At 42.8% G+C, this 22,959-nt stretch overlaps 1 protein-coding gene across 4 annotated transcripts in view; it reads left to right on the forward strand.

The window, feature by feature from the left end:
- LOC126184695 (uncharacterized) overlaps window positions 1-22,959 on the forward strand; it is a 236,989-nt gene that overhangs the window by 179,038 nt on the left and 34,992 nt on the right. For 2 of the 4 annotated variants that reach the window (XM_049927197.1, XM_049927198.1), the window contains one exon: window positions 10,853-10,968. In XM_049927197.1, the coding sequence (XP_049783154.1) occupies window positions 10,853-10,968 (116 nt within the window). Of the gene's footprint in view, window positions 1-10,852; window positions 10,969-13,198; window positions 13,336-13,504; window positions 13,579-22,959 lie in introns of those variants that run through there. The other 2 variants (XM_049927200.1, XM_049927199.1) reach the window with 2 other exon arrangements.

The following is a 22,959-nucleotide window of genomic DNA, read 5'->3' on the forward strand; positions in this document are numbered from 1 at the left end:
ATTTCTTTAATAGTCTGAAAAAACTTTCCTAGACCATTCCTGAAATAGGCATAATGAGCAGCACCACTGCCATTTTGCATTTAGTGTGTCATGAGTAAACTTCATTGAATTTGGGTGCCAGTATTCAGATCACTGGAATAGCTATAGAGTGCCTCTTAAAGTTTTTAACTTCATGCAGTGCAGACCTGTTTTCTAATCATGAAGTTATTGGCAAGCTGATCTTAATGAAAGTATTAAATGAAAATAAATATGTATTTACAAAATCTGAATTAAGACATTCCCATCTTGGCTATTTGAAATTGTAGTAAGCATTTATATGTTCATTAACTATAAAAGCAAAGATGATACCTTTGTGATGCACTTTAATATTTTGAGGACTGGGATGCTAGAGTCTAGTTAAACTGGCTGATACTGTGCTTTTTCCCAGTTTTCTGAATTCTGTGTTACGGGATCTATTGCACGGAACTTTGTTCATTTCATTCGAAAGAGGGATCTTCTTTCTAAGAATTACTGCAAAGAAATGTAGACTGACTTACATCAATGACAATATTTTTGTATTGAAATGAAAATGTATTTTTTCACAACAGAAATGTTTTTTGCATCATATTTTAAAGTATCGTAAATAGAGATAGAATTTTTGAATGTTGGGCTCCATAAGGTTCCCTTTCTGTGCAGTGACCGTGGAATATAAAATTATAAAGAATGTAATAACCAGTTGCAGAAACATAATTTATTTATCTTGTTGCAAATAGATTTCGACTGATATCAGTTGAAATCGGTGCATTTTTCGAACTGATACATGCCGTAAGTAGAAGTACTGTCCTTGGCAAATTCCTGTCATGAAGTGATCAGCTTTCATGAATTGACTTCATGATAGAAATCTACCAAGGACAGTACTACTTCTTATGGCATGCATCTGTTAGAAAAATGCACCGATGATGACCGATATCAGTTGAAATTGATTTGCAACAAGATAAATAAATTATGCTTCCGCAACTAGTTGCTACATTCTTTATAATTTTATAGATAGAAATAGTTGTTGCTAAAAATAAGTTTCAGAACATAGTTTTTCATTGAAAATTACTTATTTGCTTTTTGCTGTGTGTTAATGATTTCAAAGCATTTTTGTAAACGTCACATTCTTCATGATATCACCTGGCATCTTTTCTTGTCTTGCCACTTTTACAGATCTAGCCTTGCTTCATTTTGCACAAACTGTACATTTCCTGTAGACCATTTTGATATTTTTGTTGCCTTAATCGACTCGGGAAAATGTCTCCCACTCAGTGTATTTACAGGTGAACTACTTTGAGGGGGAAATAAATTCTGCCAGGCCTCCTTTGTTCATCAGTCGTGAAAGTGTTTGCTTACAGGCCCAAACTATTTATGTAAAAAGAAATTAATAATCATCATCATGAAAATGTGAAAAAAGTTTTCTTCACTACTTGATTAGCTTCTGCCCAGATGGAAAGTAAGCCATTAGCTGGTTGCTGTGGTCCACAGCAGTCTTCTCTTTGTTATAATCCAAAATACGGGCAGATTTCATCTTCTTAATCATTTCTAAATACTGTATGTTCTGACTCTGGATGCAGTCATTTTGTGTTTCATCACCAAATAAATACATTCCCAGTGTCTTTCAATTTCACAAACAGTAAATGGTCTCATCTATGAATTGGAAGTTCATTTATTATTTTAAGCTTATAGGAAATTAGATCAATCTTTTATATTTTTCAGTACTGTAGTGTAAGGTTATCTTGAAAACAAATACAGAGCATGTAGCAACCAAGTGCACTTCATGTGTTGCCTTCTGAGGCACACGGTGAAGAGGGGAACATAAATGCCACAAGGAAAGTTACACAAAATGTGGTCTGTGTTCCTCCTGCCAATTTGAGTGACAGGTGCTGCCATCTGTGTTTTTTCATGATAGTACAAGCATAATAGAGTACTTCTATACAGATGTAGGACAATCGTTGCAGTACATTAAAGCTGAGGAATGGCCAATGTAAATCTTATATCACTTATCTTTTTGGAGTATAGTCCATGTGCCATAGCGAGCTACTCACTCCTCTCCAAACTGTCAAAGGTCAATAATGTTACACTCCCACACATCAGTGAAGTATACCCCATGGAGCTTGCACTTCTGGCATCTTCCCATTGATTAATGCATTGTGGGCCATGTCAGCACTCAAGTTCTCAACCCAGAGGTTATGAAATAGAATATGAACCAGATCCCCGTTGTGTGTTTTTCATAACAACGTGGGTAAATTGGGTGATCTCTGTACTTTTGGAAACCAAAAGCGTTCCTACAAAGAAATTTATAGTAAATAAATAGATATTACAAATAAAAGTAAATCTAATTCTGTAATTGTTTAACAACTTGACATTGGCAGTTCAGCCCATTATTTCTGTACATTCAGTCTGCATAATTTCTTAAAAATTGGAGTGATGCGGGCTCCATTCCAGTTCTTCAGGAAGTTCCAGTTTTTATTGCATTAATTGTTAAATGGAGGCACAGATGGAAAGCTACTCTAGAGTTATCAATCTGGTTTTTATGGTACGTAACAAACAAAAATACTGTGTATCCATGGTTTTCGGGTGTGCTGCCAGATCCAATCTTCGAAAGTCCACAATACTTCGGCAGACAATCGTTCTACCATCATCAGGTGCTGCTGATAGAATAAATACCCAAATTTCCGTCTGCACCACATGATGAGGGTGGGAGCCCTAAGAAGCTCGGCATTCATCATTCACTGGGTACGGGCTTGGCGACCCTGGGGTTCCTGAGCTGGGGACTGGTAAGTGCCGTCAGTCCCCTGTCACCATAAGCTCTGGGCCTGCTTCAGTGACCACTGTGTGGCACAGCCGTGGAACATTGTTTCTCTCAGGGAATGGGGATCTTGGCTTGACTGCCCGGATCACGAGGATGGAATAAACCTCCATTTAAAAAAAAAAAAAAAAAAAAAAAAAAAAAAACTCAATCTCAAGGTGTGCTGCACGTTGATGAGATGCATGGCTGTTAAGGTGGAACAGTCATTAGCAGGCAACCTCTGGGGAACCTGATGCATCTCAGTTGTATAAGGCTGACTCAGGCACGTGGGGCTCTGTCTGAGTGGATCCTTACTTCCCTAGCTGCTTGTGGGACCGAAATGGATCCTCCAAAATCATCTTTTCCTTCTCCCAGTGGAAAGGGTGGGCCACTGGAAGGTTGTAACATCCAGTCTATGAAGAGGGCTTGTGTAGTCAGTCCCCTGACTCTGGCACTTCCTTGACGAGTCCAGTCGTTAGTAACAGAATGCATTTTGGTCCTCAGAATGTGTTTCTCATAGTGAAACAGAAGGATGGTAGTTTCGAGAAGGTTTCAGAATCTGTGGATCCTTAAAATTGGTGAAGTGCTTGTGCAACGGGACCTTGCTAGTAGAAACTTCCAATTCCCAGCAGGCAGCTAACCTCCAAGCTGCTAAGTGCCTTGGGAAATATGCCATAGACACTGAACTGCAGAGCACCTTGAATTATAGCAAAGGTGTTCTGACATGCTGGGATCTAGTCGACATTTCCAAGGAGGAACTGCAACGTGAGTGGGCTCCAGAAGGTATAGTTGATGTGCAACATATCATAAAGAGGATTGATGGCAATCTTATCATATCCAACTCCTTTATTCTGACCTTCAGTAGCACAAAACTTCCTGAGCATGTTAAGGCTGGCTTCCTTCGCCTTAGTGTGAGGCCTTATTTCCCGACACCAATGCTCTGTTTTAAATGCCAGTGTTTTGGGCATACCACCTTAGGGTGTAAAGGCGAAGCAACTTGTGGCAACTGCGGCAAGGCCGCTCATGAAGGAGTTGGTTGCTCATCTCCAGCCAAATGTATCAATTGCTCTGGAAACCACCCTGTTTGGAGTAGGGACTGCCGAATCATTTTAGAGGAATGCAAAGTCCAGGATATAAAAACAACAAAGCGTATCCCCTGTGGTGAGGCCATAAAGATTGCAAGTAGATGCAGCCTCCCACATGTGCTACATCTTTTGCGTCAATGTTCAGAAGCCCATTGAAAAAGCAGATGCCTCTACACAGATGGAGGTGGCTAGTGTTGGCAGTAATACCTGCAGATGGCAGTGCACTTGGAAGGCAGCAAGTGTTTCAGAGCCTGTAGCCTCTACTCGAACAGCAGACAGAGGTACAGTGGCCAACTTGGGCCAGACCCTGGCGCCTCCAACAGCTGAGGCTGTTCAAATGGCTATTACCATTCCCACATCGGCTCCACCAAAGCCCAGCAAACTGCAAAAAGCTCCTATAAAGCAGTCACAGCAGGTCAAATCACGTGGTCTGACCATGCTGATGTCATTTTACTTGATGCTTCATCTGACTCTTCCACAGAGCTGATTGAGTACGACGTATGTGTGGGGCAATCATCTTGCCCCACGAGTGCCCCTCCACCTGCTGCAGCCTCCTCACCCTGTTGGAAAGACAGGATGATGGTGCTACCCCCATCATAGATGGCTCCCATACTTCAGTGGAACTTGCAGATGTTCAGGACACATGTGGAGGAACTTCATCTATTCTCTCAGGGTAGACCCTGTGTATGTGTCTCCAGGAGACTTATTTCCATCCCTCATAGTCCTCTATGCTCCAAGGGTCTACACTCCACAAAAAGGAGTGACCTGTGTGGAGAGAGAGCTAGAGGAGGCATAGATATTTTCATCAGGGTGGACTGCCACTCCTCACCTCTCTCACTTGCACCAACTTTACAAGCTGTTGCTGTGTCCATGTACATGCGTCATCCATTGACTATATGTTCCCTTTACTTGCCTGCACGTGATGTACTTGATGAAGAGGCCCTCACTGACCTTATTACACAGCTCCCCAAGCTATTCATCATCTGTGGTGATTTTAATGCCCACAATGTGCTTTGGGGCTCTGCCATTACCTGTCCCACGGGTAGAGCAATTGAGAGGCTTCTCCTGTCATCCTGTGCGTACTTGCTAAATGCGGGACAGAGCACTCACTTCTGCAAAGTGACAGGGTCATTATCTACCATTGATCTCTCATTTTGTTCTCCAGCTCTTACCCACAATTCTCAATGGGAAGTGGTCAATGACTTGCACGAAAGTGATCACCTCCCAATTTGGATTCACCTGCCAGATGGTGTTGGCCCCGAAAGAAAACCACCACAATGGGTGCTCAGTAGAGCCGACTGGACACTTTATAACCAGTCGGCCCAGTTCGAACTCTGGCATGCGTGGATCATATTACCAAACTGGTCCACTACACCGCTGCAGCATTCATTCCACAGTCCATGGGCCACCAGAAGAGGCAACCTGTCCCTTGGTGGAGTTCCGTATGCCACTCTGCAACCAGGACCAGGCGTGTGCCTCTGTGTAGGTTCCAGTGTCGGCCAACTGCTGAGAAATTTGCAGCCTTTTGGGTGGTGAGGGCTAAATATCACTGAATTATTCAAGAGAGCAAGAAGAGGTCGTGGAAACAGTTTTTGAACACCATTAATCGTTCCACTAAAAGTTCCATTGTGTGGGAGACCATCAGGAGGATATCTGGAAGAGGAGGGAGTTGCCCCATGGCTGCTGTAATGAATAGAGGCACTCTCCACACGGATACATGAGACATTGCCCAGACTATGACAGCGTATTTTGCCACAGTTACTGCAGCAGCCAGTCAGGATCCGGATTTCCAGCGCCATAGAGTGTTTGCTGAGAGGTGAAGTTTAGCCTTCCAATCCACCTCTAATGAAGTTTACAACTGCCCATTCTCTATGTGGGAGCTGGATTCTGCATTGTCTGCAGCTCGTGACACATCCCCTGGTCACAACAGAACCCATTACAGTGTGCTATGGTACCTCTCAAGACACAACAAAGATATCCTCTTCGCACTTTTAAATGCCCTTTGGGAGTCAAGTCACTTTTTGACTCATGGCGTGAGGCAGTTTTAATTCCTCTTTTGAAACCTGGGAAAGACCGCACATGCCAAGTAGTTAATGTAGTGTTGCCTTCACTAGTTGCATGGGAAAGGTCTTGGAGTGGATGGTTAACCACCGCCTTGTCTGGATTTTAGAATCCTGGCAACTCCTTAGTCGCTTTCAGTGTGGGTTCAGGAGGTTTCGTTCCACCTTTGATAACCTTGCGCTCCTGGAGGCAGCTATACATCAAGCTTTCTTACGCTGTCATCACCTTCTAGGTGTATTTATTGACATCAAGAAGGCCTATGGTACTACTTGGAGGTGTCTCGTCCTGGAGCAGCTTCACGAATGGGGTTTTCATGGTTGTCTTCCCATTTTTATTCAGTCCTTCCTCTCGCTACGATATTTTAGATACCGAGTTGGTGTCATCCTGTCTGATCGCTTTGAGCAGGATAACGGTGTCCCTCAAGGTAGTGTTTTAAGTGTGACTGTCTTTGCCATAGCTATTAATAGCATTACGTCCATAGTGAAAAGTCCTGTCCAGTGTTCCTTGTTCATGGATGATTTCTCTGTGTTTTGCACTTCTTCAAGCCTCGCAACAACAATGCGTCAGTTGCAACTTACTCTTAGACGTTTGAGTGAATGGCCGCAGAAGATTGATTTTAAGTTTTCCACCGAGAAGTCGTGTGTGTTCTTTTTCACCATTCTCGTTCAATTTTAACCTTTCCTGAATTGAGGATGAGTGACACTGTCCTTACTTTTAAAGACACAGTTAGATTTGTGGGGCTCATTTTTGACTTGAAGCTTATGTGGTTACCACATCTTAGAGACCTGAAACAATGGTCACTTAAGGCTTTAAGTATTTTAAAATGTTTTAACCACAGTACATGGGGAGCAGACAGGACTTGCCTGCTCCAGCCTTACAGGGCTTTTGTGCGATCTTGGCTCAATTATGGGTGCACAGTATATGGGTCTGCAAGACCTTCTTATTTGAAGATGTTGGACATTGTGCACCATGAAGGGATTAGGTTGGACACTGGGGCATTCAGAACAAGCCCCATACCAAGCCTCTGTGCAGAGGCTGGTGAACTGCCACTTCATATGTGGTGACGGCTACTTATGGTGTTCCAGGTGTATAAAACTATGTCCACACCATAAACACCTGCATACAATACCGTTGCTCAGCTCCCACTGCGTGGCTTTTTCATTACTGGCAACAAGCAACGAGGCCCTATGGGATTCACGCACAGGATTGCCTTTCTGTGATGGATATGGCTGGTCTTAATGTTTTACGTAAAGGTTGGAGCAGATTTTCACCTTGGCTCCTCCAGAGACCCAGACTTACTTTAGATCTGACTAATTTTAAGAAAGATAGTACGCCAGATTTTACATTCCAATCTCTGTTTTTTAACATTTTAGATGTGCATCACAGTTTTACCGGCGTTTACACTGATGACTCCAAACAAGGGAATTTCCTTGGCTGTTTTGTAGTGTTCCCTGATCACGTCACCAGGATTCGCCAGCCCCATGAATATACCATTTTCGCAGTGGACCTCCACGTGTTCCTGAAGGCACTGGATCAGATGAATCGTATTTGGGGCAATCAGTCTCTCATCTGCTCAGATTCCCTTAGTGCCTTACAATCACTGCAGAATCTGTACTCAGCTGAGTAGTTGGTCCAGCTGATATCTGACCAACTGCACTTGCTCCAATGGTGGGGTAAGCAGGTGTCATTCTGCAGGGTGCCAGGTCATGTCGGAATATGGGGCAATGAACAGGCCAATCGGGCTGCCATGGAAGCCTTCAGAGAGCAGGATGTGGCACAGTGTCCTATTCCCTTGCAGTCTGTCATTTCTGCACTCCACAGGAAGTGCATGCAATTGTGGGAGGAAGAATGGCTGGCGGTGACGGCCAATAAGCTGCGGTTGGTGAAGTCAACAACAAGGCTGTGGCATTCCTCCTGCCGGTTGCTCAGGCAGGATGAAGTGACCCTTGCGTGTCTTCAGATCGGGCACTGTCCTCTCACACATAGCTTTATATTACAGCTGGGGAACCCCCCCAGTTTGTGATGCTTGTGGTGTGCACATTTCTGTTTCCCATATTTTAACAGAATGCATTTTATACCAGGATGCAAGGGCAGAAGCAAAAATTGGAGGGGAACTGCCCTCTATTTTAGCTGCTGATGAGACGAGTGTATCTAGGGTTTTAAAATTTTGCGATGTGTCTACACTCTTGCCAAAACTTTTAGGCTGGAGGTTTTAGTATATTGCAGGTGGCTGGCTCCTCCATTTTTATCCTTGCAGTCAGCCAGCCACTGCCATCTGCTGTATTGTTTTAGCTTTCTTCCTGTGTAGTCCATGTTTTACTGCCGACGCCATGCTTCGTCCCATGCTTCGGTGTGGTTATGCACATAGTTTTCTGACCTTTGTTACCTGTGTTTTATGTTCTATTTTATCTTCCTGTTCTGGGTATTTTCTTGACACCCATCTCAATCTGGTTTTGAGCAGGCACTGAAGACCCTGCCGTCGTGCGCCCATACAAACCTCTCCATCCATCTGATGAGGGTGGGACACTAATCTGCCAAAATATCATGAACTTTCCATGAGTGGATCCCACAGCAATCCCAAGAACCATGGAAGCAGCATATATGCTAAGAAAGCCACAGATGGCATAATTTTTTTTAACATTTCTTTCAACTCTTGTAACTTCAGATGTTGAAACACCCTCATCAGTTAATCTTTCATAAATGACAGATTTTCAGGATTTTATTTCCAACACATATTTTGAAGCAAGAACTCCGTTGTCAGTATTTCAGAGTTTCCTAAGAACAGAACTTCCACTCAGCAATATGTATAAAAACGAATGTACAGAAAGTCAATGGACTTCGTTGTAAAATATATATTTTTTTCGCTGTGCCTGTTTGCCACATGAAGTCATTACGGATTTGTTAAAATCCATTGTTATTGTCACTGAAAACTTTGTTAGAAGTTGATTACAATTACACCCACATAGATCCATATTTCAGGTAATAATGCTCTTACATATAGTATACCACTGCATTTGTAGTCAATTTATGCACTTCACTCTTCAGCATTAAAAAGTTACTTCTAAAATCACACATGCATAAGTTCAAAATATTATGGAGGATCTATATGGCATGGGTTGTGAGACTGCCATTGAAATGAAGCATGTTGGGCACAGCAGCATGCTCTGCACTGGGTAGTCAACTCTGCTGATGGCCACAGTTTGGCAGTGGCCATTCATTCAGGACAGTTGATTGATGGTCATGTGCACGTAAAAGTTGTGTAAGAATTGTAGCAGAACTGGTATCAACACTTTATGCCACTAATTGTGCACCCACACAGCTTCCCCGTCTCCCCTTCCTCTCTTCCATTACCCATCCCAATCCAGTCCTCCATGTCTTCATTATTGTACACTGCATGAACACAGCAGTTTCCAATGTCATCCGAAAGCTATCAAAGTTTTCAGTCTTGTCTGTGTGCATATCAATGACTCAGGATATCTGTTTGGTGAGTTGCTACCTTTAATCTTAAATTATTCATCTTTAATGTTTCTGGTATACACTGATAAGCCAAAACATTATGACCACCATCCACCACGACTTTGGATGCCACCTGGTGGCGTTGAGGGCACGGGTCCCAGTAACAAAAGTATGTAAACGGAGCAGTCACAGATGGGGGATCACCTTAGTAAAGATATGGGCTGCAAATGGGGAAATCCATTGAGATAAGAGACTTTGACAAAGGGCAGATTATTATTATGCAGAACCTGTGAAACGGTATCTCGAAAATGAAGGTGGTCAAATTCCCATGGGCTACTGTTGTGAACGTCTACGGAAAGCTGAAACTACCACTAGGCGCTAAATGGTTGGATGACCACTACTCTTCACAGAACGTGGGGTTCGGAGGCTTGTTTGCTCTGTAGAGTACGATGGGTGATGATCTGTGGCTTCTCTGCCACAAGGGCACAGTGCTAGTGCACCATTAGTGTTTTGGAGCCCACTGTTCATTCTACATGATTGGATGTGGAGCTCTGCAGCAGACCAACCCTACATGTTCATATATTGACCCAACAACATCAGCTGAGATAGCAGTGGGTGCGAGACCATCGGGATTCGACCATCGATCGATGGAAATGTGTTAGCTCGTCAGGTGGATCACATTTTTGCTACACTACATTGATGGTCATCTCCACAAATCCGTCAATGAGGTGAACAGCAGCTCAAAACTTGCAGCACACCACAGCCACAATCTAATAGGAGCAGCATTATGCTATGGGAGACATTCTCCTGCACTTGCATGGGACCTATGGTAGTAATTGAAGACACGCTGACAGCTGTGTGAATCACCTGCACCCCTTCGTGCTTGATGTATTCCCCGACAGCGATGACATCTTTCAGCAATATAATTGTCCATGTCTCGGAGCCAGAACTGTGCTGCAGTGGGGTGAGGAGCATTACAGTGAACTCACTTAGATGTCTTGGTGGCCAAATTCACCTGATGTCAATCCTATGGAAGCCATCTGTGTCACTATTGGGCTCCATCACTGCATACACAAATAAGTGGCCCGATATTTACAGGAATTAAATCAGCTGTGCATAGACATGTAATGCCAAATACCTCCACAACCAGCCAACAAACTGTCAGATCCCTGATACACAGATGTATTTCATTCCAAAGACAGACAAACAAGCTATTAAGCAGGTGGTCATAATGTTTTGACTCACCAGTATATATTGTTTTGCATGTCTACTTTCCTTTAGATAGAGCACTCATCACATTGTCTTTCTGTTTAACTTCCACAAAAACAAAATAAATACTAACACAAGTTTTTAAATGTGGTAGTGTTTTTATTGCTCACTATATGTGATAATTATTTAGACTCAAGGTTTTCAAAGATATATAAATATTTTCACAATTTTTCAGGGCCAAGTGTGGCAACAGAAGATGGCATGGATTTTACTGATGAACAGTGGAAGATAAATTATGTCAATATTGTTTTTGGAAAAGATTGTCCTGTGATGAAAAAGTTCACTATTAAGGTAATTCAAATGTGTTTTTTACCATTTCTTCTGTCCATCGTTCGGATTTCTTATTTCCTCTGCCTTTAAAGTCTTCAAAATTTAGTATTTTATTTTTTCTGCTTTTTCCTAATTCTTGCGCGTTTCTTTCTTGTTGTTTTCTTGTTTTGGTAATCCATGCTGATGTTCGCTTATTTTTGCAGCAATTCAGTAATATTTCATTTTTTTAGTTGTAGTACTCAAAAAAGATTAAACATTGCTTTGCATTATTTCTGAAATTGTCTGTGAATTTTGCCAGATCTCATTTTTTAACCATGAATAATTTTTATTGCACCTGTTATTTTTCAAGTCTTTCTTTGGAGCATCTCCCTTCTACCTACCTTGTAGTTAACTGTGACAACAAGCTGTGAAAGAAAGAGAAGTTTAGAACTCATATGTTTGTTCATCATTTAGGGCAAATAAACAGAAAAACTAAAGGACACAATGAACTTAATTTGGTATCTAATGTTTTATCTATTCCACTTTCGTAACTTCTAAAACCATTTTTTGACTTCTCAGTGTTATCTGTCAGGTTCTTCCATGGTGATTCCAACTGTGAGGTCACTCAGTCTAGATAGCTGTTTGTCATTCTGATTTGTGCAATCAATTTTTCAGTTAAGCAAAAGCTGATGAGTATTAGTACAGGGAGACAGGTTGATGTTACCAGGAAATATCTAGAATACATTATTCTATCTACACTCCTGGAAATTGAAATAAGAACACCGTGAATTCATTGTCCCAGGAAGGGGAAACTTTATTGACACATTCCTGGGGTCAGATACATCACATGATCACACTGACAGAACCACAGGCACATAGACACAGGCAACAGAGCATGCACAATGTCGGCACTAGTACAGTGTATATCCACCTTTCGCAGCAATGCAGGCTGCTATTCTCCCATGGAGACGATCGTAGAGATGCTGGATGTAGTCCTGTGGAATGGCTTGCCATGCCATTTCCACCTGGCGCCTCAGTTGGACCAGCGTTCGTGCTGGACGTGCAGACCGCGTGAGACGACGCTTCATCCAGTCCCAAACATGCTCAATGGGGGACAGATCCGGAGATCTTGCTGGCCAGGGTAGTTGACTTACACCTTCTAGAGCACGTTGGGTGGCACGGGATACATGCGGACGTGCATTGTCCTGTTGGAACAGCAAGTTCCCTTGCCGGTCTAGGAATGGTAGAACGATGGGTTCGATGACGGTTTGGATGTACCGTGCACTATTCAGTGCCCCCTCGACGATCACCAGTGGTGTGTATGGCCAGTGTAGGAGATCGCTCCCCACACCATGATGCCGGGTGTTGGCCCTGTGTGCCTCGGTCGTATGCAGTCCTGATTGTGGCGCTCACCTGCACGGCGCCAAACACGCATACGACCATCATTGGCACCAAGGCAGAAGCGACTCTCATCGCTTAAGACGACACATCTCCATTCGTCCCTCCATTCACGCCTGTCGCGACACCACTGGAGGCGGGCTGCACGATGTTGGGGCGTGAGCGGAAGACGGCCTAACGGTGTGCGGGACCGTAGCCCAGCTTCATGGAGACGGTTGCGAATGGTCCTCGCCGATACCCTAGGAGCAACAGTGTCCCTAATTTGCTGGGAAGTGGCGGTGCGGTCCCCTACGGCACTGCGTAGGATCCTACGGTCTTGGCGTGCATCCGTGTGTCGCTGCGGTCCGGTCCCTGGTCGACGGGCACGTGCACCTTCCGCCGACCACTGGCGACAACATCGATGTACTGTGGAGACCTCACGCCCCACGTGTTGAGCAATTCGGCGGTACGTCCACCCGGCCTCCCGCATGCGCACTATACGCCCTCGCTCAAAGTTCGTCAACTGCACATACGGTTCACGTCCACGCTGTCGCGGCATGCTACCAGTGTTAAAGACTGCGATGGAGCTCCATATGCCACGGCAAACTGGCTGACACTGACGGCGGCGGTGCACAAATGCTGCGCAGCTAGCGCCATTCGACGGCCAACACCACGGTTCCTGGTGTGTCCGCTGTGCCGTGCGTGTGATCATTGCTTGTACAGCCCTCTCGCAGTGTCCGGAGCAAGTATGGTGGGTCTGACACACCGATGTCAATGTGTTCTTTTTTCCATTTCCAGGAGTGTATATAATAGTCTCCAAGCTCTTGGACTTGGTTAAGGTTTCAGCTAAAATGGAGAATGATGTTCACATAACAAAACATTACATTATTTTCAGGAACACGATTCTATCCATAGGCTAGGTGGTTCAGCATGTGGTGAGTGTGTGAACATTCATCATCCCCACAATACCTCCATCTGGTACAAAGGAAATTGTCATCTACCTATTTAACAAATTATTCCATGCCACTCAATAACTAATCAATCTGTGCAGGAAAAAAATTAAATTTTTGTTGCTGAAACAGAAAAATATTTTATAAACATATCTGTAATTTAGTGATTTTATTAAGCTTCTCACCTTCACACCTATGGGATAAAAAGGTTGTTAGAAGACTTCAAGTATTGTTTTAAGATTTCCTTGCAGATTTTCATTCTGACTGCATGCAGTTCAGCTAAAAAAGAGGAAAAAGGGTGATTGAGTCTACAAATTCTCCAGCCAGACTAGAACCAGTAGCTATTGCAGCCTAAACTTCAGAAGGTGACTGTTACCACTGAGCTTTCAAGCCGCTATAATGTTTCCTGTTCTCTCATTGCCAAGGTGATGGTTAAGCCAGATAATTCACTACGTAGATGATAATAGTTTTAGCTTTTACCATATATTTTCCATTATGTTTCAAAGTCTTAATTCTGCTATCAGAGTTAACACATTTCCGCAGCCCATCTGATTCATGTCCAGGCCCTAACCACCTCACAGTTGTGCAGCACAACCTGAACCTTAAACACAATGCTGGTAGCTGCTGAGTTGATAGATGGTCAAAGAACTAAAAGGAATGGATGGATGGGTTCTTTCTCATCTGTGTAACTAAGGTAAGGTGCTAAAGTGTAATTAGGAACAAGTCTCTGGTGCACAGAATGCACCCTCATCATCATAAATTAAGAAGAGGGGACACTTCTTTAGCAATGACAATTTCTTTCCTTCAGCCTCTGCCCCTCCCCTCTCCTCCCCACCCTTCCCCTCCCATCCTCTCCCATCCCCTCCCCCCTCCCATCCCCTCACACCTCCCATCCCCTCCCCTCCCCCTCCCATCCCCTCCCCTCCCCCCTCCCATCCCCTCCCCCCTCCCATCCCCTCCCCTCCCCCCTCCCATCCCCCCTCCCATCCCCTCCGCACACCCCTCCCATCCCCTCACCTCTCCCCTCCCATCCCCTCCCCCCTCCCCACCCACCTCCCCTGTTTCATGTGTACTACAAACTCAAAAGCTTATTTATCATACATGATTTTTTTTGACAGAGCTGTACCAGTGGTTACTCCATGGGCATAAAGAGCACATAATACCATTTATTATTGTAGGATTAAAAGATTTGGGTTAAGAATGTTCGTGTTGGCATTACACTCAACACGTAAGAAAACAGATGAAGGGACAGAAACAGACCACTGAGTGGAATACGTGAACACCCACAGACAGATTCCATAGGATACAGCTAATGTTAAGTGTCAGATTAAGAAAGTGAATGGTGCACAGACATCGCCTGGCATGATTTGAAAGGAGCAGATGTGGAACCTTGTGTGTTTGTCCAGAGGTCATGAACCCGCGGAGGGGTATTAGGCTGGGAATTTAATTAGTTTTGCAAAGGTCTCAGTTTACAGTGACACGCGCATAAACTCGGTTAAACACATTCTGTTTTATAGTCAGAGTGGCAAATAGGACTAGATTTTTTAAAAATCTTTTCAGACTGATGGTCAGAGTAGGGAATGTTAAGATAGGAATAAAACCAGATGGCTCACATGATTACTTTGATTCAATAAGTAGCAGAAATCTGTGTCCGCAAGTACTTAGAATTAAATTTTAAATTATTGTTTTCAGTAGTTTTGTGACCTGACATATGAAGTTTTGCCAATTAAGACTGATTTTTGTAAAGTTTTTGAGTATGACACAGCCGAAACACCACAGCTCTAAGTGAGAGGAGGCAAAGCAAAAAATAACTGAATATCAGTAGCTACATAGGAAGGTGTACCTCACAAATTATTCTCTCTCACAATCCCTCCACAGAAGAACAGAGAATTAAATATTATTGTGCACTCTTAGCTTGGGTGCAGATAATCTCTTGACTAATTACTGCTTACAAGAAAAACTCTGCATTTTTAATATGATAAATTCAAACAACGTACAGGAAATGAAGTTCCTGTATTGAGATAATAAATCCAGATGTCCAAATGCTGACGTTTATATCTGGGCTTACGGCCTTGCTGGTTATTTATGTGGATCAGAAGAGCGATGTCTGTATACTTTGTGTCACTATGCAGTAGTTGGGAATTGCAACCATCAAACTGAAATACTATCGGCTTTCAGAGCAACAAACACATATTTAAAACTTTGACATATGAACCCTTTTCCTGCTACACATGTGCTATCTGCTTTCCGTGGTGAAATACGGTGTTCTGGCCGATATTAAATACTTATCAGCCAATTTTTCGGAAACTATTACATGAAAAGAACTGATTTTTGCACATTTTAGTGCCTGATATCTTCATTTGATAAAGATAATCTACCTATCAAGAGGATGGGGATGGGAGTGGGAAAAGAAGTGTAGACCACGGTGTGCAAATTCTCAGACTATTTGTACAGAGCACTGACTGACTTTCAATGAACTTCACACACAGTTTCAAACCATTATGAATTTTTTTCTCTCTGACCACCCCAGCAAAATGTTGAAAGGAAAAAAGTTTATTGCATGCTACATTTTTGGTGATTGTGCAGTAAAACTGCTGTATCGGGCACAACATTTAAATTTATTACTTATTTGTTACGTCTTTGCTGCTAACTCGGTTTTGGAGATGGACTTAGAGGGGGTAAGGAATAGATGAGAGAGGGAGAAGGAGCAGAACAACAGAGAGGGAGAAGAGCAGATGGACAGAGTGGGGTGGGGGGGAGGCTGGTAGAAGATTCGAATAAAAACATACCTGGGAAAAGCCGGGCACTCAGCTAGTAAATTTAATAATATGAGGTGCATTCAAGTTCTAAGGCCTCCAATTTTTTTTCTGATTAACTACTCACCCGAAATGGATGAAACTGGCGTTACTTCTCGATGTAATCGCCCTGCAGACGTACACATTTTTCACAATGCTGACGCCATGATTCCATGGCAGCGGCGAAGGCTTCTTAAGGAGTCTGTTTTGACCACTGGAAACTCGCTGAGGCAATAGCAGCACGGCTGGTGAATGTGCGGCCACGGAGAGTGTCTTTCTTTGTTGGAAAAAGCCAAAAGTCACTAGGAGCCAGGTCAGGTGAGTAGGGAGGATGAGGAATCACTTCAAAGTTGTTATCACGAAGAAACTGTTGCGTAACGTTAGCTCAATGTGCGGGTGCGTTGTCTTGGTGAAACAGCACACGCGCAGCCCTTCCAGGACGTTTTTGTTGCAGTGCAGGAAGGAATTTATTCTTCAAAACATTTTCGTAGGATGCACCTGTTACCGTAGTGCCCTTTGGAACGCAATGGGTAAGGATTACGCCCTCGCTGTCCCAGAACATGGACACCATCATTTTTTCAGCACTGGCGGTTACCCGAAATTTTTTTGGTGGCGGTGAATCTGTGTGCTTCCATTGACCTGACTGGCGCTTGGTTTCTGGATTGAAAAATGGCATCCACGTCTCATCCATTGTCACAACCGACGAAAAGAAAGTCCCATTCGTGCTGTCGTTGCGCGTCAACATTGCTTGGCAACATGCCACACGGGCAGCCATGTGATCATCCGTCAGCATTCGTGGCACCCACCTGGATGACACTTTTCGCATTTTCAGGTCGTCATGCAGGATTGTGTGCACAGAACCCACAGAAATGCCAACTCTGGAGGCGATCTGTTCAACAGTCATTCGGCAATCCGCTAAAACAATTCTCTCCACTTTCTTGATCATGTCGTCAGACCGGCTTGTGCGAGCCCGAGGTTGTTTCGGTTTGTTGTCACACGATGTTCTGCCTTCATTAAACTGTCGCACCCATGAACGCACTTTCGACACATCCATAACTCCATCACCACATGTCTCCTTCAACTGTCGATGAATTTCAATTGGTTTCACACCACGCAAATTCAGAAAACGAATGATTGCACGCTGTTCAAGTAAGGAAAACGTCGCCATTTTAAGTATTTAAAACAGTTCTCATTCTCGTCGCTGGTGGTAAAATTCCATCTGCCGTACAGTGCTGCCATCTCTAGGACGTATTCACAATGAACGCGGCCTCATTTTAAAACAATGCGCATGTTTCTATCTCTTTCCAGTCCGGAGAAAAAAAATCGGAGGCCTTAGAACTTGAATGCACCTCGTACAGGTAATGTTGTGAACAGCTTAATATAGGTAACAAATGAAATTACACAATTTCAGAGACTTGACTGGTCTCATACAGATATGATTGTACATATAGACTGAAGCAATGACTGAAAATATGTACCAAGGCCGGGAAACAAACCTGGCTCTCCTGCTTACTAGACGGGTGTGTTAGCAACTAAGCCGCTTTGGCACAGTGATTCACACAACTGCATGGATTACCCTGGCACACCTCCATCCTTGGTCCAAATTCTCACTGCTGCCCCTGTCTACTTTTAAATTCTCGTATACACACGAACAGAATTTAAAAGTGGATTGGGGTGGCAGTAAGAATTTGCATCGAGGAGGGAGGCATGCCAGGGTGTTCCGTGCTTGTGAGAACCGCTATGCCAAGGTGGCTCAGTGGCTGACTTGCCTGCCTAGTGAGCAGGAGACCCAGGTTCGATTCCCGGCCTTGGTCCAAATTTTCACTCGCCGCTTCAGTCTATATACGTAAAATAATATAGGTAATGTGGTTTCCTGAAACCAGGCAGCAGAGATTGGAAAAAAACATAGTCAGTGTCATGAGCCAAAGACTCCCAGTTCTTCCCTTCTTCCCCCCCCCCCCCCCCCTCCCAGGTTGTTTGTATGAGTAGCATATGAAGAAGAAAAGAAACAGGAGGTAGCTTTGCACTCCACATAGCAGGTGGCAATGTGCTCACCTGTGGTGCATAACTACCAACCTCTTCACGAACAATCTTCAATATATCTTACATATTTTCTCAATAATCGAAAGAAGTATGGCTCCTTCCACTGTTAAAAACAATTTTGATATGATAGCTATATTTTGTTCACAGTAATGTATGGCATAAAATGCACCAAACATAAACTGGCCAGTGACTACATTTTCCACTGCAGATTTTTCCAAAATAGGCGTGGTGGTTTACTTTTCTTTGAAGTATCAGAAAAACTATGGGCAATGAAGAAAACTTCTTCATTATCAAGCTGTGATATTTGGCTGTAAGATGTGAGAAAGATCTTTCTTTCTTTCTTTCTTTCGCCAAATAGTTTCCTCAAAATCGAATGAGAAAGAAGGCATGGTGGGGAACATGCACAAATCCCAAAACAATGATTTTTGTCTTTTTTACATGAAAAGTAAAGATTTTAGTGAGAAACTAACTACTTTAGGTGTAGGCTCTTATTTGCACTTCAAAACCAATACAGTAGTCAATGGTGGTGAGGTAGATATGTACCATTTTGGTTGAGCCATCTGACACAGGAATCACACTGCTGATGACTGAGCTGCATGCCAAGGAGTAGATGCCTGTCTCCAGACAGCATCAGAACTCCTGGCAATGGCTCTTGTGCCAGGTGGCCTTCACTGAGCCTGTATGGTGCCTGTGGGGAGAGTGCTTGATTGGAGTAAGCTGCATCAGGGCGGATGCTTCGCACATGTAACATATTATATTACAGCAAAACAATGGTGTTCATGATATGGCTGTCTCTTCAGACAGGACTCAAAACTTCAGTGCAGACTGTTAAAACCCTACTGCTTTATTTACACTGGCTACCCCATGGGAAGGGGGACAAACCAGACGTCAAGGAGGGAGACAATTTATCTATGACTTAGTAGGTACTCGTACTGGTGGGGATACTTTTAGTGCTACAAAACTGTTATATTTTGTGAAACACATTGAAGAGAAATATCAAGAAGTTAAATCATTGGGAAAAATGAGCAATGGATTACTATTGATTAAAGCCTCATCTGTTGCACAATGTACTGCTCTACAGGCACGTGAACATGTGGACGTCACGTCAGTGACAATCACCCCACACAAGACTTTGAATGTGGTCCAAGGAGTCATTTTCTGCCGACACCTTACACTCCAGACATACGAGAAGCTAAAGGCTAATCTTAAGTAGCAAGGTGTATGATTTGTTCAGTGAGTCCAAAAAGGTCTTGAGGATAATCTAATAGATGTAGGCACATTTATCTTAGCCTTTGAAGGGAATGTGCTCCCGGAAAAAGGTAGCCCAGGTGTACAGATGTGCCAAACTGTAAGTCCCACCATTCATGAGGTGCTTCAGATGTTTACACTGTTGTCAGATGTCATCCCACTGCGTGGTAAACCCATGACAACTGGGTAATCCCTGATAAACCTGGGAACTGTTTCATCCGGGAGAAAACTGGGAAAAACCTGGGAATTTTTTAGTATTCCATGAATTTTTCATTGTTTCAGTTCTCAGTTAAATTTTGGTAATTTTGACTGCTATGAACTGATACTCCAACAAAGAACTGTACTTTAGTCTGCTACTGCAGAGTAATACTGCAGCAACAGAATATAAACGAGTGAATAAAAAAAATAAATGAAACTTAAGTTGTAAAGGAAATGCGCCATTTACAAGATAACACAATGCACACACAAGTGTCTGCCAACAGCAGAATGAAGACTATGCAAGACTTTATAATAACAAACTGCTTCTGATAAGCATGACATCACAATGGTTTGCATTAGTTTCGCTTGAGCAATTGCCAGCAGGTTCATACAGATGTGCAGTTGAATCGCACATGAGAGTACCTTCTGCTGCTTATGGCTACTTAAAGTGTGACTGTTAGCTGTTTCAGCAGTAGCAACAGGCAAACAGATGCTACATGGAAAAATTTTTCTGGCACGTGCAAACAGGCAGATTTGTGGATGCACAGAGCACTCAGAGTTGTAGTGGGGAGAGGGGTAGTCTCCACATGACCTATGTTTACAGTTATTGATTTTGTTCATCTTCATTTACTGCTTTCACGTCAAATGAAAACAAAACAGATTCCTCTGTCTAGGAGCTATCAAGTGAATTAAAATACATTCACATAATTAAGGAAGGCTAAAATATGTTATTAGTTTCAGTTTTCTGATTTTATTTCTAGGTTTTCAGCAATCACGCATTAATTGGCTTGCAGATCAATGAAACTATTTTTGTCAATTTGCTAAAAAATTTGGCAATCTTTTCCACAGAGGCAGTCAATTTATTTGAAACGAAGTGTTTCATCCCGTACTATTGGCTAGTGTCAACTATTTGCTGAATTACAAGTGCACATTTATGTCTTGTGGCGCATATGGCGTTATGCCATAATAAAGAACCAAACATGAGGTAATACAGTACTGGTACTCCAAGGAAATTTGCACCCCATAAACATCTACATCTATATCCATACTCTGCAGACCACAGTGAGGTGCATGGAAGAGGGTATGTCCCATTGTACCAGTTATTAGGATTTCTTCCTATTTCATTCACGTATGGAGCATGGGAAGAATGAATGCCTCTGCACATGCAGTAAGTATTCTAATCTTATCCTCATGATCTCTGTGTGATATATAGGGGGTTGTAGTACATCCCTGGAGTACTCATATAATACCGGTTCTTGAAACTTTATTAATAGACTTTCTTGGGACAGTTTACATCTTTCCTCAAGAGTCTGCCATTTCAGTTCCTTCATTATCTCTGTGACACTCTCTCATGGACTGAACAAATCTTTGACCATTCTTGCTGCCCTTCTCTGTGTACGTTCAGTATCCCATGTTAGGCTTATGTGGTATGGGTCCCACACACTTAAGCAATGGCCTAGGAGAGTTCGTATGAGTGATTTTTAAACAATCTCTTTTGTAGACTGATTGCACTTCACCAAAGTGTACCACCTGCTTTACACATCACTGAATCTGTGTGATCATTCCATTTCATGTCCCTACAAAGTATTTTACTCAGGTATTTTTATGATTTGCCCAATTCCAAAAGTGACTCATTGATATTATAGGATACTCTTTTCATTTTGTGAAGTGCACACTTCTACATTTCTGAACATTTAGAGCAAGTTGCCAACCTATGCACCATATTGAAATCGTGTCAAGATCTGACTGAATATTTATGCAGCTTCTCTGACAGTACTTCATTATAGATAACTGCATCATCTGCAAAAAGCCTGATTTTACTAATAATATTGTCTGCAAGGTCATTAATATACAACATGAATAGGAAAGGCATTCCCTGGGACTCACTGGAAATTACTTTTACATCTGACAATGACTCTACATCCAAGCTAACATGTGTCCTCCCTACCAAAAAGTCCTCAGTCCAGTCACAAATTTCACTTGATATCCCATATGATGATACTTTTGACAAGAAGTGTAGGGGTGGTACGGAGTCAAATGCTTTTCGGAACTCAAGAAACGCAGCATCTACCTGGTTGCCTTGATCCAAAGCTTTCAGTATGTCATGTGAGAAAAGTGCAAGTTGGGTTTCACGTGAGTGATGTTTTCGAAAACCATGTTGGTTGCTATTGAGGAGGTCATTCTGTTAAAGATGCCTCATTACTTTGGAGCTCAGAGTATGTTGTAAGATACTACAGCAAATCAATGTCAAGGGTGCTGGATAGTAATTTTTTGGATCATTTCTACTACCCTCTTTGTGGACAGGTGTGACCTGTGCCATTTTCCAAGAACTGGGCACGGGTTTTTGTTCGAGGGATCTACGATAGATTACTGTGAGAAGAGGGCTAACTTGGCAAAAAATTCAGTATAGAAACTGACGGGATTCCATCAAGGTGAGCTTTGATCAATTTTAACCATTTTTGTTTCTTAACACCACTGGCATTAATACTTACTTCATTCATCTTTTCAGTGATATGAGGATTAAATTGGAGCAGTTATCTTGGGTTTTCCTTTGTAAAGGAACGTTTCAAAACAGAGTTGAGAATTTCAACTTCTGCTTTGCTACCCTCAATTTCAGTTACTGTCTCGTTTGCTAGGGACTGGACACTAACTTTGGTGCCACTAACAGCCTTTACATACGACGAGAAATTCTCGGTATTTTGTGAAATGTCATTTGACAATATTCTGCTACAGTAGTCATCATAGGCATCCCACATTGCACGTATTATGCAGAAGTATCTGTTTGTTTAGATGTTTCTTCACAGTTGACTATATACCATGGAGGTTCCCTACCATTATGAACTGTCTACTGAGCACATATCTATCCAGTGCGTGGTCAACTAGTCTTTTAAACTTCGACCAGAGTTCCACTACATGATCCTGACCTGTGCTGAAAGTTTCAAATTCGTCATTGAGATATGACGTTAATGATTTTTTATCTAGTTTAGCAAACATGTATGTATCTTTCTGATTGTTTTAGTTGTGCTTTGTACTTTGGTAACCATTGTAGCCACAACCGCCTCAGGGGCGCTGATACCAATGTTGATGTGGACATCCTCAGAGGGGTCATGTCTGTTTGTTGCCATTAGATCCAATATAGTTCCATCTTGAGTAAGGATTCTAACTATCTGTTCTATGTAGTTTTTGGAGAGGGCATTTAGTAAAATTTCACAGGCTGTCTCATCACGCCCACCACTAACAAAATTGTAATTTTCCCGATTAACTGTTGGATGATTAAAGTCTCCACTGATGGTTACAGTGTGATTGGGGAACTTATATACAAGTGAACTGAGGCTTTCTCTGAAGTTTTCAGTTACATCAGGAGAGGAGAGTGGTGGGTGACAGAAGGATCTGATTATCATTTTATGCCCACCCCTTATACT

Source organism: Schistocerca cancellata, chromosome 4 (assembly GCF_023864275.1).
Source record: "Schistocerca cancellata isolate TAMUIC-IGC-003103 chromosome 4, iqSchCanc2.1, whole genome shotgun sequence".
In the NCBI taxonomy this organism is placed as follows: domain Eukaryota; kingdom Metazoa; phylum Arthropoda; class Insecta; order Orthoptera; family Acrididae; genus Schistocerca; species Schistocerca cancellata.